We start from the raw sequence: 18,317 nt of genomic DNA, 5'->3' as shown, positions 1-18,317 counted from the left end.
CCCGCCACCGGCCAGCGCGAGGGGCTTTGCCCCGGCCGGCGGCGCGAGTGGGGGGAAGGTGGTGAGGAGGCGAGGGGAAGAAGATGGGCGCCGCCGCCCGAGTTGCCCGTGGCGGGGGGGGGGGGGGGTGGACGCGGGTGCCTTGGTCGGGTACGAGTAAGGGAGCGTCTGTTTCGACTTTGGAGTTCCACTCATATTTTGGGTAGAATTTCACTTCCCGGCCCTCTGCACCAATTAGGGATGCATACTAGTACTACTAACCGTTTAGTAGAATGGGATTTCTAAATCTCAGTCGACTGGGACTTAACGAAGTCTCATTCGATGTTATATTCGTCAGATCTTACTTGGAGACCTGTGTAAAATTTTCTTGTAAATTATTTTCTTCATTTTTATAGTTCCGTCACTTGTTATGTCTCGGTCACAGAGATCTAGTCACAGCGTTACTAGAAGGGAAATGTTTAGACCCGGCGCACCGGCCGAACTTTGGGCCGGTCGCGTCCACGCGTGCTTCGCCCCAGCCACCCATCAGGCGACACGTAGACACGGGGCCACCAAACATTATCTCTATCCATCCCTCCCTGCGTCGTTTTCACGCAACCCGCACGCGCCTGCGAGTCGCGCCCCCACACGAGCCCCGTCACCCCGCGCCTCGCCTCATCGTCGCCCGGCACCGCCGCCTCGTCGGCCGGTCGCCGGAGGGCGCCGCCACCGTGCGGGTCTCAACCCAATCCACTGCTTGTTTCCAGCTGCTCAGGGCGCCGACGGCGAGAATCAGCGGGATGAGCTACTACCTCGACCGGCAGCCACAGCGTGGGAGCACACAGATGCTACAACCGGCTGGGGAGGGAGCTGCAACCGCGTACTGTTTTTGCTGGAACCAGCAACGGTGGCGAGCTGCAGGATTCACCCCGACGAGTTGTTTGGAATCATCCCAACAAGTTGGACTAGGAGTGGGCGGTGTGATGCTGCAACCAGGGATTAGGATTGCTGGAACCGGCGCAGTGTTTTGCTGGAAGTAGCACCCAAAAATGCTTCCATCAAAGTCTTCTTTGCTGGACAAGCAATTTTTTGCTACATCCTGCATCTTTTTTTGCTACATCCAGCATCGTTTTTTGCTGGAACCAGTCAACTGTCCGCTACGAACGCCAACGCGACAGAAGCTGCAACCAGGGTAGAGAAATGCTACAACCGGTGTATAAATTTGCTACTAGCGGCAATGGAAAAAGCTTCTGAGCGGCACGAGGAGAAATCTACCACCGCGGAAAAAAGGCTTCAATGGTGGAAAAAGCTTCAAGCGGCAGTGGAAAAGTTTCAACGGGCGGAAGAAAAGGCTTCAAGAGCTAATGACAAGAAAAGCTTCAACCGGGGGTGCCGGGCAACGACCGGTGACGAGGGCCGTGACTGGGGACGAGGCCGGCGACGGGCGGTAACGGGACAGCGACCGGGGGCGAGGACGGCGACCTGGCGGTGACGACAACGGCGACCGGGGGCGAGGACGGCGACCGGGCGGCGATCGGGGGTGACAACGGCGACCGGGGGTGAGGACGGCGACCTGGCGGTGACGACGACGGCGACCGGGGGCGAGGACGGCGACCGGGCGGCGATCGGTGGCGACAACGGCGACCGGGGGTGAGGACGGCGACCGGCGGCGAGCTGGTGATACTTCAAGGTCTGGCCTCGCAGCGTCCAGCGGATGGATGAAGGGGCGATGCTGCTGTTCGTGCGTGCAAGAAAGGGGCGATGCTGCTGTTCGTGCGTGCGTGATCTAACGGCTCCAGGCAAAGCGATCTGACGGTTGGCAGCTGACCGGCTGAATCGTTCGGCCGGCGCACCGGCGCAGATCATCTCCCTTACTAGAAGTACCACGCGCTAATGAGCTTTTGGTCATTCTCCTTGCGTTGCTGTTTTTTTTTTTTTTAGAAATCTTTGCGTTGCTGTTGGAGTACGTTCAGTAGAACATAAAAGCCCACATAATCAATCACTCACCAAAGTGGCTTTGTGCGCACGCGCAGCCCAACCCAGTAAAGATTAGGTTAGCAAAGACGTGGGATATCGTTACTAATAGCCTGTTAACCGTTCGGCGTTTCACTGTATTCCTTCACTTCACTCAGGGTGTGCGTTGACCTGAGAGACTCATTCCCTCCTCCTCCTTCACTAGGCTGGTAGTAAATCTGAATCTCCATTGCTTGACTCCGCAGCAACGAGCGTGGCCTGTCCAGGTAAAGTAGTACTAGATCTTGTCTCTGTCTGGGATTCTCCGTGTGCAGATTCAGCATAAGTCGCGGATCTCTGCACATTTATTTACCACTAATTTGCAGCTAGAGAGGCTTGTTCCTTGCTGCTGCTGGAAGTATTTTGTTAAATGTTTTGGTTTTCCGGTTTACAATAACGCTAAAAACTATTGTCTCTATTTTGGGTCGTCGTTGTTGAGTTGGCTAGCTGTTTTGACTATAATGTTTTTTCTTTTGTGGCAGCCAGCGGGCGCCCGGTTCATCCCATTCTTTACCAGCAGGTTGTTTTTTTTTTTTTTTTTTGTTTACCAGCAGGTTGTTGCAGCAGCTCTTTTGATGTGTTTTTTTGTACTGTGGCGCTGGTGTTGGAATCTGATTGTCTTTATGGTGGTTTGCTACTAATCCTTGTGGGTCTCTCCGTTGGTTGTAAAAAGTTAGATCTGCTTTTTTCTTTTTTCTTTTTTGCGAATAAAAAGTTTGATCTGCTTCTTTGCTATGTTACCTTCTAGTCGATCTGGGGGCAAGCTTTAGTGCGGCTTCAACTTCTAGTCTAGCTGTAAGTTCTATTTGGGTTGCACCGGGATGCTTCCTCTGTGTTATATTCCGTTGAATCCGGCCGTGAGGCCGTGGTGTTTTGGACCAAGTATAAGGAACAGTAGTGTGTTGCTTCATATATACTTCATTAATTTTCTACCTGAGAACTTGGGAATTTTGTTGTAGTGGCTACGCTCATACATATATAATGAGTTTGCTCCTGTTTCCAGGTTAATTACATCATTCATACGTACATACATAACAGGTTTGGTCATGTTTCCAGGTTAATTACATACTGACTGCAAATGGAGCAAAAAGCTTCTAATGCGCAAAGTGACCTAGAGCAGATGTTAGTCGATGAAACAATTGAGCCCAAGGCCTTGCCATTATCACTCTTGAAGGACATCACAAATGATTTTTCCGATGACCGGGAGATTGGAAGAGGTGGATTTGCTGTGGTTTATAAGGTGTACATTCCAATCTTGAATCACACCGTTTTTGAGAACTCATACTGATGCTAACACTTGTGAGTGATAGGGAGTACTTGGCGACAGGTCGGTTGCCGTGAAGAAGTTGTCCAAAGCTTATATGCATGAAACGGAATTTGACCGAGAGATTGAATGCCTCATGCGGGCTAAGCACAAAAATGTCGTAAGATTTCTGGGATATTGTGATGATAGACAAAGAAGTGCAGAAACGTATGATGGAAAACTTATCATGGCAGATATACAACAAAGATTGCTTTGTTTTGAGTACATACCTAATGGGAGTCTTGATTTGTATCTTAACGGTACGACCATGTGGCCTCTAACTTTTCTCTTTATTTTCTTCATGTACTAATTCCATAGTGTGACATATAAGTAACATAGCATTCATTATACAAACGTGAACATATCAAGTATCTCAAATTATAAACTCAGTTTCTCCTCTCCCCTTGATAGATGCACATCGTGATTGGGATACGTGCTACGAAATAATCAAAGGGATATGTCACGGTCTGCAATACCTTCATGACAATCGTATTATTCACTTGGATTTGAAACCCGCCAATATACTGCTCGACAATGACATGGTACCAAAAATAACTGATTTTGGCCTGTCAAGACGCTTAGATGAAAATCAAAGCCAAGTGCTTACCAAAAATATATCAGGAACAACGTAAGCTAGCAAACTCCTCTTGAAGCTCAGTCTTTTGTGCTATGTGATTTAATTGCACTCTCTTTGTAGATTAATCGATCCGGGCTTTTATATTTTCATACAGGGGATATTTGGCACCAGAACGTTATGAAGGGAGTGGAATCACACGCAGCGGTGACTTGTATAGTCTTGGTATTATTATTATGGAAATACTGACCGGGCAGAAGGGGCATCAAACTAGTGAGGATGTAAGAACAATAATATATGCCATTGTTACAGAGATAAAACCTCAATTTCCTTATGTCACGCTTTTAATTCACATATATTCATTTCATTTTAGTTTGAGATGTTGCATAGTGTCATTTATGGAAGACACTTGTAAAATTACCATTTGCTAAGGGAAAACATGAACTTAGTTCTTTGAAGAATAAATAGGAACTTAAAAGGTATACAAGTACCCAAATCTTTGAAGATAAGAAATGGAAATATTGTAGAACCCCGGAACTACTAAAAAAGTACAGGAAAATATGGAAAAAAAGGTCATACGAATAAATATAATCACATAGGTTATTGTTTGCAGGAAGGACTTTACATTTCATTTCTACTTGTTTTGGTTGAATATTAAAGTGCAATTTACATGGTCAATAGATCTGACTTGAAATTATTGGGACTCGGTTTACTTTTTGTCAATTTTTTATTGTTAGTTTGCTGCCTGAATGTATGTTGTCAGTATATTTTTTTTTGCAGGTATGTTGTCAGTATATACTGTAGATATTTATTTTTCCTATATACAAAGATGTTGCTGATCCATTTCATAGACCATAACTCACCATTGCAATTCTTTTAGGTACTTGAAAGTTGGAGTGGTAGGTTGGAGAGATCAAAACAAGACACAGTCTACGAACAAATACGTGTATGCTACGAGATAGCTTTAAATTGCATACAGTTCAATCCAAAGAACAGACCATCTAGTGCACGAGAAATGATTGACCGACTTCACCAAATGGAAAGTATCCAGGTAAATTGAAAATTTGAGAGTTTATGCATTTATTCCTCTAATTCCGAGTTGCTACATATGCCACTCGGATTCATACACTAGTACAATTTGTGCCGCTAGAGTATGGGCTTTGATGCTCTAGGAAAAGGGCCAGGAGTCCCGTGACGCTAGTTGCTCCCATAATGCTAGTTGCTTTAGTCGCACATCCCTGTTTCAACACTAAAATCTTTCCCACGGTCAGGTCATTGGTAACTGGCTACTAGTGGCGTGTGTCTTATCATGACTCGAAGGTGCCCATGTGAACTTTCATACCACTAGTAACTATCTATCGATTTTTAAAAATACGCCATATTTCAATAGCACACTCAGAGAAAGGTTGCATGTTAGTTTAAGTTCATAGAAGAAAATTTATGATCCATTCGATAATTCAAGGGTTCTACTTGTCGGTACTAAAAGGATGAGCATCTTAATTTCCATCATTTTTTTCTCGTATCTAACTGCTAAAGTTTACCCAGAAGACCACAACCAAAAACTCGATATATTTCCATCAAAGCCGAGCACAGTGTGTACACGAAGCAATATGATGGTGACCAGCATGATTCGTTGTTATACACCTGGAAAATGCATGAGGGAAATTAGAGCATTTTCAATAGGTGCCCTAAAATAGGGCACCAAAATGTGCTTAGACCAAAATTTGTAACACTAAAAAGTGCTTTTTATGGCACCGAAAAGCGTCCATCTTCAACAGTTGCTCTAAAATAGGTCATTTCCAACATGCAAAGAAACTGTTTCTAAACACACAATGCATAGTTCACGTCAAAAAATTTAAACATCCTAAACATTGTAACCATTAAAACTAGATAAACATTGATAAGAGATCACCCTACAACTTGATTCCTAAACATCACTACTGGTCCGACTTATAGTCGGTGTTGATGGATCTCCAAAGTGGCATGGTCTCCTCATCGGAGGAGTCCATCTCCTCCTCCTCCTCCGACTCAAGGTTGATAAGTGTCTGTGGGCCAGCCTTATCCTCATTATTTACCTCCTTCTCATGGTCTGGATTCCAGACGAATTCTAAAACCTCGCCATAGCCATTGCATCACTCTGGTCTGGAATAATGCATATCTCCTCCTCCTCCTCCTCCTCCTCCTCCTCCTCCTTCTTCTTCTCCTCATCCTCATTGCATGGCACAATGGGGTCAACGGACCAATGAACTTCGCATCCTCATAGGATGCGATCTCCAGGAAGTTCATCTGCTCTCGCAGCTGGCCGAAACGCCAAACGGCGATCTCGTAAGCTTGTGCGGCGAGGTCGGCCGTCATGACGTCTCGAGCCAGTAGCAACGACTTTTGCACTAGAACTCCACGACGAAGCGGCCGGAGCCCCGCGGCCACAACCCCTTGACACCCTACTGGCTATTGGACTTGACGTTCAGCGGCATGGAGGCGGCGTGGGTGTGGTGATAAGAATGAGATGGTGGGTGATGCGGTCACGACGGCGCAGGCCGGATTCGGTCGTGCGACGGCAACGATGGGAAGGTGTTGCATCGTCAGAACGGGGACGGACGGTGGTGAATCGGTAGGTGCGGCTGCGATGGCAGCGCAAAGGTGGTATGACGGAATTGGGATGCGCGGCCACCGATTTTGTCAGTGTGGCAGGCGGCGACGACTGGTAGGGGCAAATCCATCGCAACATGCGGCGGGATGGGATTCGGCCCAATTGGTGGCGGCGGCGGCGCCGAGGTGATGCAGCTACCGCATGGGGATGGGGGGGGGGGGGGGTCGGCACGACCGTTTGCTATTTGCGCGGTTGCTTTCTGTTTTGCGGTAGCCACCCAAGCTTTTCAAATTTGTAGAACCATGTATTTTGAAGCTACCCTAAATTTGGAGTAAAAAAATGTGCAGATAGAGCATCTATCGGAGCAGCGTTTATGCCCCTTCATGCCTAAAAACTGTTATTTTTGCAAATAGGGCACATATTAGAGGTGCTCTTAGGTCCATTTGATCAGGAGCGATTCAACAGCTAGTGCGGCACGGGGCCGATCCATTTATGGAAATCAGCCGGCCGGTTTCATTGCTTTTCCAAAAATGTTTCTAGGGTTTCTTGTTTCGGGAGAGACGTTTTGGACCTCAGGACAATAATTCAAAAAAAAAGGAGTTAAAAAACAAAAAACTAATTTGAATTGTATTGACAGTGAACATGTTGATATCTTGCCGTCTAACTGCATGCAAAATTTCGTGAAGAAATACCATGTGTGGATGTTTGGGGGGAAAAGTTAAGTGCTCAAAAAAGGTTTTTTAGAGCATTGTTTTATTTTACAATTTTTTTGAATTCACTTTTGTGCTCGAGCTTGAAATTAAATTTTCCGTTTCCAGGCGCATGAATAATAGCAAAGGTGAATTTTTGTAGGGCTGGTTTGGCGAAATATTTAACTTTTCTCCTGAGCCGGCTCAACTGCCAGGCTCGGAGTACGGTCTCGTCGAAACGAAGCCTCTACTGCCCGAGAATCTCGGTCCAAGCGGCGAGGCGATGACGGCGACGCACGATATGTTGGAGCAGATGTCGTATCTGTGCGTGAGCGTGGTAAAGGCGCGGGACCTGCCTACCATGGACATGACCGGCGCGCTGGACCCGTACGTGGAGGTGAAACTAGGTGACCTCAAGGGCGTGACGCGGCACCTGGAGAAGAACGCTAACCCGGTGTGGCGGCAGATGTTCGCCTTCTCGGCCGCCCATCTGCAGTTCGACCAGCTGCAGATTATCGTTAAGCACAAGGACGTGCTCCGAGACGACTTGGTCGGCCGCGTCGTCTTCGACGTGGCCGACATCCCGCGCCTCTCGCCTAACAGCCGGCTGGCACCGCAGTGGTACCACCTTTCCGATGCCAACGGCAAGAGGTTTCCGAATAGACATAGCCTGGGCGAAATCATGCTCGCTGTTTGGCTCGGCACGCAGGCCGACGAGGCCTTCATGGATGCGCACGCCCTCTCCCTGGAGGGGCTCACCAACACGCGCTCCCAGGTGTACTACTCCCCCAAGCTCATCTACCTCAGGGTCTCCGTCATCGCGGCGCAGGACCTCATGGGCACTAAGAAGGATCAACCACTAGGGCCGACCATCGCCAAGATCCAGATGGGCAGCCAGATAATGCGGACGCGGCCGGGGCAGCCGCAGGGGTCGGCGAACCCGGCCTGGAACGAGGAGTTCATGTGCGTCGTCAGCGAGCCATTCGAGGACCCGCTTGTGGTGACCGTGGAGGAGAAGGTCGGCACCGGGAGGGACGAGCCCATCGGCCGCATCATCATCCCCATGGCGTCCCCGTACGTGGAGCGCAACGACCTGTTTATGCCGGTGCCGTCCAAGTGGTTCAGCCTCTCGCGTGGGATGACCGGGAGCAAGATCCTGCTCAGGATGAGCCTGGACACGGGGTACCACGTGATGGACGAGCCGCCGGAGTACATGAGCGACCTGCATCCGGCGGCGGCGTTTTGACACCATTCATTACTGTAGCTACCATATTTGAAGTTGGAAATTTGCACGAAAATACATAGCATATACTATATACCTGCCTTTCATAATCAATATATTAACACGTACTGTACTTGTTGAAGAAACTCCGCAAGAGCGCCATTGGCATCCTGAAGGTGGAGATCCTGGGCGCTCGTGACCTGGCCGTGGGCGTGGAGAACCCGTACGTCGTCGCCAAGTACGGCAAGAAGTGGGTGCGCACACGCACTCTCCTCAACACCACCGCGCCGCAGTGGAACGAGCAGCACACCTGGGATGTGTTCGACGTCGGCACCGTCATCACCGTCGCAGTCTTCAACGACTCCCACGGCGCTGCCAATGACCAGAGGATCGGCAAGGTGCGCGTTCGCGTCGCCACCCTCGAGACGGATCGCATGTACACCCAGTACTATCCTCTCGTGGTGCTTACCCCGTCCGGGCTGAAGAAGATGGGGCAGCTCCATCTTGCAGTCCGCTTCACCTGCAAGTCTTGGCCCAAAATGCTGGCAATGTACGGCAAACCACTGCTTCCCGAATTGCACCACACCAACCCCATCTCCGCGCCGCAGATGGACTACCTCCGGTTTAAGGCCATGGAGATGGTGGCCTCGCGGTTGGGCAGGGCCCAGCCGCCACTGCGGAGGGAGGTGGTGGAGTACATGCTCGACTTCGACAACCGCACCTACATGTTCAGCCTGCGACGGAGCAAGGCCAACTTCTACCGGTTCATGGTCCTCTTCTCACCCATCATGGCCATGTGGAAGTGGTTTGACGACGTCTGCAAGTGGAAGAATCCGGTGACGACGATTCTGGTGAACGTGGTATACCTGAACCTGGTGTGCTACCCGAAGCTAATCCTGCCCATGGTATTCCTGTGCTTCATCATGATCGTTGCGAGGAACTACCGGCAGCGGCCGCGGAATCTGCCGCACATGGATGCGGTGCTGTCACACGCGGAGATCGCACACCCGGACGAGCTGGACGAGGAGTTCGACACGTTTCCCGCGTCCAGGCCGGCTGACCTCGTGCGGATGAGGTATGATCGACTACGGTGCATCGCCGGCAGGGTGCAGACGGTGGCAGCGGACCTTGCTTTGCAGGGAGAGCGCCTGCTGTTCCTGCCCCGCTGGCATGACCCCAGGGCGACAACCATCTACATGATGCTCTTGGTGATGATGGCACTCGTACTGTACCTGACGCCGTTCCGGGTGGTGGCCATGGTGATACAGCTCTACTTCCTCCGGCCCCCGTGGTTCCAGAGCAGGACCCCGAGCATGATCTTCAACTTCTACCGTCGCCTGCATTCAAACCAAGGCCTCATGCTGTAAGGTTGATGCACGTAGCATTTGTCTTTTTGTTATTGTTGACTATGTTACCTTTTTTGTGCGCAAAAATGATAGATCTATTATAAAAGTCCATCCGAATACAAAGCATATCAAACAAAATAAAAATGACAATGAGATTCCAGGACTACCGAACGACCATTGCTGCCGCAGAACGAGCCGTTAATGCACCGCCATCGCCGCTCCCCTACCAGATCTGGCTTGACCTTGTCGATGATAGCCGGAAAGTCTTTATGTACGTGCCCCTAAGGACCGCCGCAGTTGTCGCCGTTGAACTATTACATACATATGAAACACCACACACATGCTAGAAATATTTGCGTGGCGGTTGTCCAGATTGATGCATGCTAATTTTAGTTCTAGTCATTAATTATTTGCTGGAATTAATCATGTATTTGCCTAATATTATAACAATCTAAATACCTATTTGTAGGCTATTTACTTAGTTCATAATGGCTGGATTCACTGATGCACCAAGGCCAGATAGGTTTACCACTGTGCATTTTAAGGGGTGGTAGGTGAAGTCGAAGCTCTGACCTTCCTGCTTTGAAAGTTTTCCATGTTAGTGCTGGCATCCAAGATGGAGCCTCTAATGAAGACCAGAGAAAGTTTTACAAAGACAATACTATCTTTGTGGGATGCATTCTAAGTGTTCTTGCTGGCCATCTGTGTGATGTTTATATGCACATACAAGATGGGAAGACACTATGGGATTCACTCAATGTTAAATTGGGTGCAACAGATGCAGAAAGTGAACTGTACGTCATGGTGACATTCCATGACGGCAAGATGGTGAATAATCATCTTGTAGTTCAACAATCTCATGATATGCGGTGCACTGTGAAGGAACTGGAACTCATTAAATATGTGATTTACCACATATATTTGTGGCTGGTTGCATCATTACAAAGTTGCCTTCTTCATGGAGGAATTTCCCCACTACTTTGAAATATAAGGGATATGAGATATCAGTTGAAAATCTTATGTCCTGCAAGTGCATAGAGTTTAGTTGTAACCTTTTCGAAGTAAGAGTATTGATCCCACAGGGAGCACAAGAACTGAACTTTGTCCCTTACTGAAACTTATGAAATTATTTCTGCAAGTAATTGTAAACTCAAAGCGAAGTGAGGGAGAAAATAAATATTTATTTTGATTAGGTTGCGGCTGGAAAGTTAATGACATTAACATAACTAAGTTAGTGCAGCGGAGCAAGTAACACTTTGGATCTAGCTGTAACGCCCCGAGCCCGGCGCCCCAGAAGACTTCCAGCTATTCCGAGCTTTGTTGTGTGTTTTATTTGCTTGTTGCATTGCATCATGCCATCATGCCATCATGCCATCATGTCATTTAATTTTTTGCAACTCACCTAAATAAATTTCATGGATCTTTGGTCCATTTAAATCGAGGGAATTCACATGATGATTCTCTTTAAAACATATCCTCTCGATATTTACGGAGCTATATTAAAATATTCCATAACTTTGGAATCACCATAACACACTTGCAATTCAATTCTCATGCCTTTTGCTTCATGTTTGTTCTCCAAACTTTCTCCATAATTCTTTCTCCATTTATCGAGGCTCCTCCTAAATTCGCAACATTTTTGGTCACTTCTCAAACCTGTCCTAGTTCAAATCATTTGGATTAAATTCAAAGGAATTTGAATTTAATCTTTCATTCGTGTCCACTCCTATTTTTCTTGGATCAAGCTCCTTTCTTGTGAGTCCGAGAAATTAACCCCATGCCCAAACTCCTTAACCTTTTCTTCACAACTTTTCATTCCTTGCATATTTTTCCTGTTATGGAAAATAAGTGAGAGGAAGAGAGGCTGGCTCTAGCCGACCTCTTGGACCTCCCAGGCCCAGCCTCCAAGGCCCATCTGCAGCCCAGCCGGCGCCCCACCGACCGAACCCTAGCCCCGCTAGCCCGACTCCCTCCTCTCGATCCCCTCCTCCTCGTTTTCCTTCCGCCGCCAGCGCCCGACCTCGTCGCCCTCTCTCCCGATCGATCCACCCCCTCCTCTCGATCTCACCCTCTCCCTCTCGTCCTCCCACGCACGAGAGGAGCGCCTCGCCCGATCCCCTTCATAGCCATTCGGCCCGCGCCTCCTCGTCGCCCGCGTCGCCTCCGCACCTCCAGCCGGCCACCGGAGCCCGCTTGCTGCCGCCGGGCTTGGCCTCGCCGCGCTGCCCCAGGACGTCGATCTCCTGCCGTCTCCGGCGCCGCAGCACCGGAGCTGCTCCTTCCCCGCGACCCCGAGCCCCAAGCGCCGCCATGCTCCAGCGCGCCTCGAGCCTCCTCCTGTGCGCCTCCACCTTGGATTGAGGCCTCGACCTCGCCCGCCTCTGCCCCGAGCGAAGTTTCTCCCGCAGCCAGCCGTACCTCCCCGTCGGCGACGAGAAGTAGCTCCAGCAGGACTTCCCTGCATTGCCCGGAGGTTCCTCGCCGCCTCTGCCTTCATGCACCTGCAAAGCTAGTTGTTGTTCGACCCGAAGTCCGCCAAGTACCTCGACGAACACCTTTGTTACCGCCTCACAAGACGTTCCCTGGTTACGCCAAGACCCGGACCAACAAGTACCACGACGTTCGTCGATCGCCAAGTACCCCTACACGTGGATGCGCCAAGTTCGGCTACATGATGACCCGCCAAGACCTTGAACAACTACCGCCGCCGCCGTGTACCACTACTTCCACTACCGTCGCCACGTGAACAACTACTTCCCACGACGACCCGTGAACGACTACTTCCCTCGACGATTTTGAACCACCCCGAAATGCATGCCTCGAAGGTATAACCCCGAGACGCTGTCTGTGGACCGAATGCATGTGTTGTATGAGATGCACCCTATGTTTGCACCGTGCCCGTTTGCTTCATGCACGTTCCTCCTCGTTCGCCATGCCGATGACCCGTGGGATCCGCACGCTTCCTTTTGCACCGGTATCTCCATGAGCTACCGGAACCGATATGTTGCCGTGGCATCATTTTCGGATTCGTTGCCGTGGCACCCCTTTCTTCCACCACAGTGATAAATGCTTCATAACATGCTTATGTCAACATTTTTATAAAAATTGCATATAACTTGTATATGTCATCCGCATCATGATAACAACATTTAAAATGTTTAAACTTGTTGTTGCATTAAATTGCTAAATGCATATGGGGATTTACCGGATTTGTTGTTTTTATATCCGGCCCCATTTAAATTGTTTAGATGGTATAGTTTTTGTTATGCTTCACCACTTGCCATGTTAACCAATATTTAATATTGTTGGGTACATAACCGAGAGAGAACTAAATAATTGATGTGGTGTTTCGTCAATATGCAACTCGTTGCATATTGGGCTCCATTTAACTTGTAGTTTTGTTTGTGCATATTGTCATGCCATGCTATTTAAACCGGGCATGCATCATACTTGTTTGCGCATCATGCCATGTTTATGTGATGGTTGTTTACTATGTTGTTTGTTTCTTTCCGGGTTGCTTCTCTCGTTAGCTTCGGTTTCGTTCCGGAGTTGTGAGGATTCGTTCGTCTACGACCGTTTGTCTTCTTCTTGGACTCGTTCTTCTTCCTTGCGGGATCTCAGGCAAGATGACCATACCCTCGAAATCACTACTATCTTTGCTATGCTAGTTTGCTCGCTCTTTTGCTATGCCAATGCTACGATGCCTACCATTTGCTTGTCAGCCTCCCAAATTGCCATGTCAAACCCCTAACCCACCATGTCCTAGAAAACCGTTGATTGGCTATGTTACCACTTTGCTCAGCCCCTCTTATAGCGTTGTTAGTTGCAGGTGAAGATTGAAGTTTGTTCCTTGTTGGAACATGGAGATGTTGTTCCTTGTTGGAACATGTTTACTTGTTGGGATATCACAATATATCTTATTTAATTAATGCATCTATATACTTGGTAAAGGGTGGAAGGCTCGGCCTTAGGCCTGGTGTTTTGTTCCACTCTTGCCGCCCTAGTTTTCGTCGTATCGTTGTTATGTTCCCGGATTTTGCGTTCCTTACGCGGTTGGGCTATAATGGGAACCCCTTGACAGTTCGCCTTAAGTAAAGCTCCTCCAGCAATGCCCAACATTGGTTTTACCATTTGCGTTAACAACCTACCACCTTCCCTTGGGTTCTGCTGACTCAAGGGTCATCTTTATTCTAACCCCCCTGGGCCAGTGCTCCTCTGAGTGTTGGTCCTAACTGAGCTGCCTGCGGGGCCACCTCGGGGAAACTTGAGGGTTGGTTTTACTCGTAGCTAGATTCATCTGAGTGTGCCCTGAGAAAGAGATATGTGCAGCTCCTATCGGGATTTGTCGGCACATTCGGGCGGTGTTGCTGGTTTAGTTTTACCCTGTCGAAATGTCTTGTTGTACCGGGATACCGAGTCTGATCGGAGTGTCTCGGGTGGAGGTCTATTCCTTCGTTGACCGTGAGAGCTTGTCATGGACTAAGTTGGGACACCCCTCCAGGGTTATAAACTTTCGAGAGCCGTGCCCGCGGTTATGTGGCAGATCGGAATTTGTTAACATCCGGTTGTAGAAAACCCGAAGTTGACCTTAATTAAAATACATCAACCGCGTGTGTAACCGTGATGGTCTCTTCTCGGCGGAGTCCGGGAAGTGAACACGGTGTTGGAGTTATGTTTGCCGTAAGTAGTTTCAGGATCACTTCTTGATCGCTACTAGTTTCACGACCGTGCCTTGCTTCTCTTCTCGCTCTCTTTTGCGATTGTAGCCACCATATATGCTAGTCGCTTGCTGCAGCTCCACCTCATTACTCCATCCTTCCTATAAGCTTAAATAGTCTTGATCTCGCGGGTGTGAGATTGCTGAGTCCTCGTGACTCACAGATACTTCCAAAACCAGTTTGCAGGTGCCGACGAAACCGTGCAGGTGACGCATCCGAGCTCAAGGAGGAGCTCGATGAAGATCTTGTACATTGTGTTGTTTCGTTTCAGTTGATCAGTAGTGGAGCCCAGTTGGGACGATCGGGGATCTGTGTAGCATTTGGGGTAGTCTTCTTTTATTTTGGTTCCGTAGTCGGACCTTGATTGTATTTGTATGATGTAATGCTTTACTCATGTATTGTGTGAAGTGGCGATTGTAAGCCAACTATGTATCTCTTTCCCTTATGTATTACATGGGTTGTGTGAAGATTACCTCACTTGCGACATTGCTTTCAATGCGGTTATGCCTCTAAGTCGTGCTTCGACACGTGGGAGATATAGCCGCATCGAGGGCGTTACAAGTTGGTAATCAGAGCCATCCCCGACCTTAGGAGCCCCACTGCTTGATCGTTTTTAGCGGCCGAGTTGTGTCTAGAAAAATGTTTTGAGTCATTTAGGATTATATATATCGGAGAGTTAGGAATTCTTTTTACTCCCCAGTCTCTTCATCGCTCTGGTAAGGCATCCTGACGTACAGTTTTGACTCTTCTCTTCTCAAATTTCACTAAAAAAAATTTACGATCACGCGGGTATCTTGGAATCGTTTCGATGGTTTTATGATGAGAACATTGTCTTGGTGCCTCCTGTCAGGGGTTTAGTGGAAGTGTCCCGGGGAGTTGAGCTCTGAGGTGTTGTCGCCATAATTTTATCGTTGCAGTTCTGGAATACCTGAGTTTAGTACGCCGACATTGAAAATCTCTTTTATGCAGTTCGTTGGTGAGATAACCTCGACGCCACCCAGTACTGGGGCGGGAGTTCGGGAGTATCGCCATAACTTGTATAACGGATGCTTTTCGAAGGTTGAGGTAGACGATTTCCGAAGGTTTCTTGGTTATGTGTTGAAGGATGGATACAGCTGGATGTAGGATTTGCTAGTTTTGGGTGAGATATTATGCTTCCCCTGTATCCCCAACACCTGATTGCATAACCGAAAATTTCGGGAGTTTCATAGGTGGGAATTCAAGTAGCTCTTAGGATATCTTTCCGACGGATGTATGATATGAAATTGGGGTTCGACGTCTAGTGGTCCGCCTATTCACGGTTGGTTTTACAGTGGTCTCGTTGTGTCTTAAAGAGTCCTTGGCTATGCCGACTCGGGGACGCTTCGTATGTCATGTGCACTGCCTTGTACATGATGGTGCTGTACGATCGAGCCCGTGTAGGCCCCACCACGAAAACTTCGGACGAAATCTCTATCATATGTTTGTTCCGGCTTATTCTGCAAGCCAGTCCTTTGTTTTTGTTTTGAGTTGTGGTATTCGAGTTGCTTCAATGTCAAGTGTTGATTCCATACCTTTCCGAAATGGTGTTCTCATACTCCGATGTGAATACCAATCCTTCTCGACAATCGAGATTGTCATGTCAATCCTTTTCAACCGGCGTGTTTCTCTTCAAGTGGATCCGATCACTTCAACATCAGCAACACCAATTATCATTTATTCTCAACGGTGTTTGTTTCATCCGTCTCCAAGTTGCCTTTGTTTTTTCCCGCCCACCCACCCTTTTTCCTCAAGGACTAAGATTTCTTTACCAAGTATCCTTTTATTTTTGTGAAGTTTCTCCATTCTTTTCCGTCAATGTTCTTACCCGGTGGTTCTCAAGAAGATGTTCTACTAGTTCGTCATTCCTCATTCCTTTCTCTTCTCCGGTGGATTCAAGTCAAGTTTTGTTGATCATACCTTTTTCCTCATTTCAATGTCTTCTCATACCGGTGCACCTCATTATCATTCTACTTCTCGCTATTTGTTATTCCGGAGTGCTCAAGATATCTCGAAGATTCGTGTTTCCACTCTGCATTCGTTCAAGCTCTTTCGAGATTGGTATCTCATTCAAGTCATTTAATTCAACCGGTGCAACATCTCTTTTAAATCTTTTCAACGGTGTTCTTTTGAGTGGGCCCTAACCCACAGGTCTTTTCCCAGGATCTTACCTGACTCTTCTATTTTCCTAGAGCTATCCTAAATTCTTCTCCAAGTTTGACGTAAGAATGAGTTATCATCAGTCAAATGCTTTTCTCCAAGATCTTTCAAATTCTTTTTATAGTTGGCTCAACCTCTTCGCTTTTGATTCTTTCGGTGTGCCTCAATAATTCTTGGTGGTGTTTCTCGTTGTAATTCTCATCATTTGAAGACCGAAGAAGAGTTTCTTTTTAATCTTGCTCTATTCTCTTCAAGATTCATGGTGCTAGCTTGTTGCCATCCTCTCATAATTGTTTTCGATTGTGAGAATCTTTTTCACCCATCCGGAGCATTTTAGGAGTCTTTTCAGTTCCATTCTTTGAAGCCCATCATCTCAGTATTATTCATTCAAGCTTTCAGCTCTCGTTCTCCAAACCATACCGGTGCATCATTCAAGTATTCTCTAATCAGCTCGTGATCTATTCATTCATTTGTATCTAAATACCCTCAAGTATCTTCATTCATTTTGCAATTCTTCCTGGTGATTTGTGCATTTGCTACGTTCAATTTCAATTCTTACGGTGGTTCGTTCAAGAGTTCTCTTTCTTTGTTATCATATCAATTCATTCGTTCTTTCCAAATCCTACCGGTGGTTCGTTGAAGACCTTCTCAAGTTTACGCCATATCTCTCTTAATCCTTTCTACGAGAATAAGTAGTATGCCAAATCCGTTGCTTGTCATCAATTTAAATTGGTGAAGGATACGCATAACATAATTCTTGTTCTTGTTTCATCCAAGTGATTAATTACTTCTTTCGGAGTTTGTTCATGATGAATAAATTCTCGGTTTCAGTTGTTTCATCTTTTCTTTTCCCGGAGTTCCAAGCTCTCATCATCACGAAGATCCATCTAAATCATTGCAAGGCTTCACCTTGTGTTTTCAACTTCTCTTTCTTTCTATCACCCTTTTGTTTACCGGAGTTCTTCATGGAGGCTCTACATGGTGCTTCGTCAAGGATTCTTTTCATTCTTCAATTGTTCATCAAGATTTCTCTCGAAGTTAAGATCCGTCAAGCCATACTTCAAAATAAACATGGTGCTCAACACATGTTTTGTTTTGAGGAGTTCAAGCATTCTTCATCTTGCATTCCGAAGTGCAATTCTTTCGACCTTATCTTTTCAGGTGGTGTTATGTCATTTTGACACTTTCATTCATGTTTCATGATTCACATGTTGTCAAGAATGAGGTATTTTAAATCCATCAATCTCTTCGTTGGATTTATCTTGTGTCATGTTTTCACCTAAAGCCTTCCCTAAGGAATGTTGCTATTATGGTGCTTATCAATGATCCAAGTTTTCTCCTATCCTCTTGGTGAAAGAAGTTTTTCATCGCCTTGGTGCTCTCACTCAAATCAATGGCTTCCTTTAGTGGCCATTTGTCACCTCATAATGTTGAGATGTTTCAATAAGTCCACTACAAGCTTATTCTTTTCGTTGTTGGTTTTCTAACAACTCTGTTCAATCCTTCTTTTTAAGGAGGCTCTTCCAAATTCAATTGTGATAGAAGTTGTTATTCTCTTCTCTGTTCTCTCGATTCCACTCTTTCATTTGTCCCGAAGGCATTGTGATGTTTTCTTTGACCCATTATATCATTTTGGAGATCATGTTTTTTCCTTACTTATCCATTTAACCGAAGTGTCGTGTTTTCATTCGAGTTCTCTAATTTT

At 47.1% G+C, this 18,317-nt stretch overlaps 1 protein-coding gene across 1 annotated transcript; it reads left to right on the top strand.

The window, feature by feature from the left end:
* Nucleotides 1-3,047: 3,047 nt before the first annotated feature.
* Nucleotides 3,048-9,853, top strand: LOC123186779 (FT-interacting protein 3-like). The gene is made up of 7 exons (XM_044598483.1): nucleotides 3,048-3,232; nucleotides 3,303-3,555; nucleotides 3,707-3,923; nucleotides 4,027-4,150; nucleotides 4,750-4,920; nucleotides 7,312-8,384; nucleotides 8,510-9,853. Exons 1-7 carry the CDS (start codon nucleotides 3,071-3,073, stop codon nucleotides 9,735-9,737), a joined length of 3,228 nt encoding a protein of 1,075 aa, XP_044454418.1. The 5' UTR covers nucleotides 3,048-3,070; the 3' UTR covers nucleotides 9,738-9,853.
* The last annotated feature ends 8,464 nt before the right edge of the window (nucleotides 9,854-18,317 follow it).

Source organism: Triticum aestivum, chromosome 2A (genome assembly GCF_018294505.1).
Source record: "Triticum aestivum cultivar Chinese Spring chromosome 2A, IWGSC CS RefSeq v2.1, whole genome shotgun sequence".
Lineage (NCBI taxonomy): Eukaryota > Viridiplantae > Streptophyta > Magnoliopsida > Poales > Poaceae > Triticum > Triticum aestivum.
The sequence above is the reverse complement of the archived record's forward strand: the minus strand, read 5'-3'. Positions and strand labels throughout refer to the sequence as shown.

Bases quoted from the DNA above. Each gene is read 5' to 3' on its own strand.
- LOC123186779 (XM_044598483.1), top strand. From the start codon at position 3,071: ATGGAGCAAAAAGCTTCTAATGCGCAAAGTGACCTAGAGCAGATGTTA. The intron at 3,556-3,706 runs GTACGACCATGT...TCCCCTTGATAG, and splicing joins TCTTGATTTGTATCTTAACG to ATGCACATCGTGATTGGGAT. The intron at 4,921-7,311 runs GTAAATTGAAAA...GAATTTTTGTAG, and splicing joins ACCAAATGGAAAGTATCCAG to GGCTGGTTTGGCGAAATATT.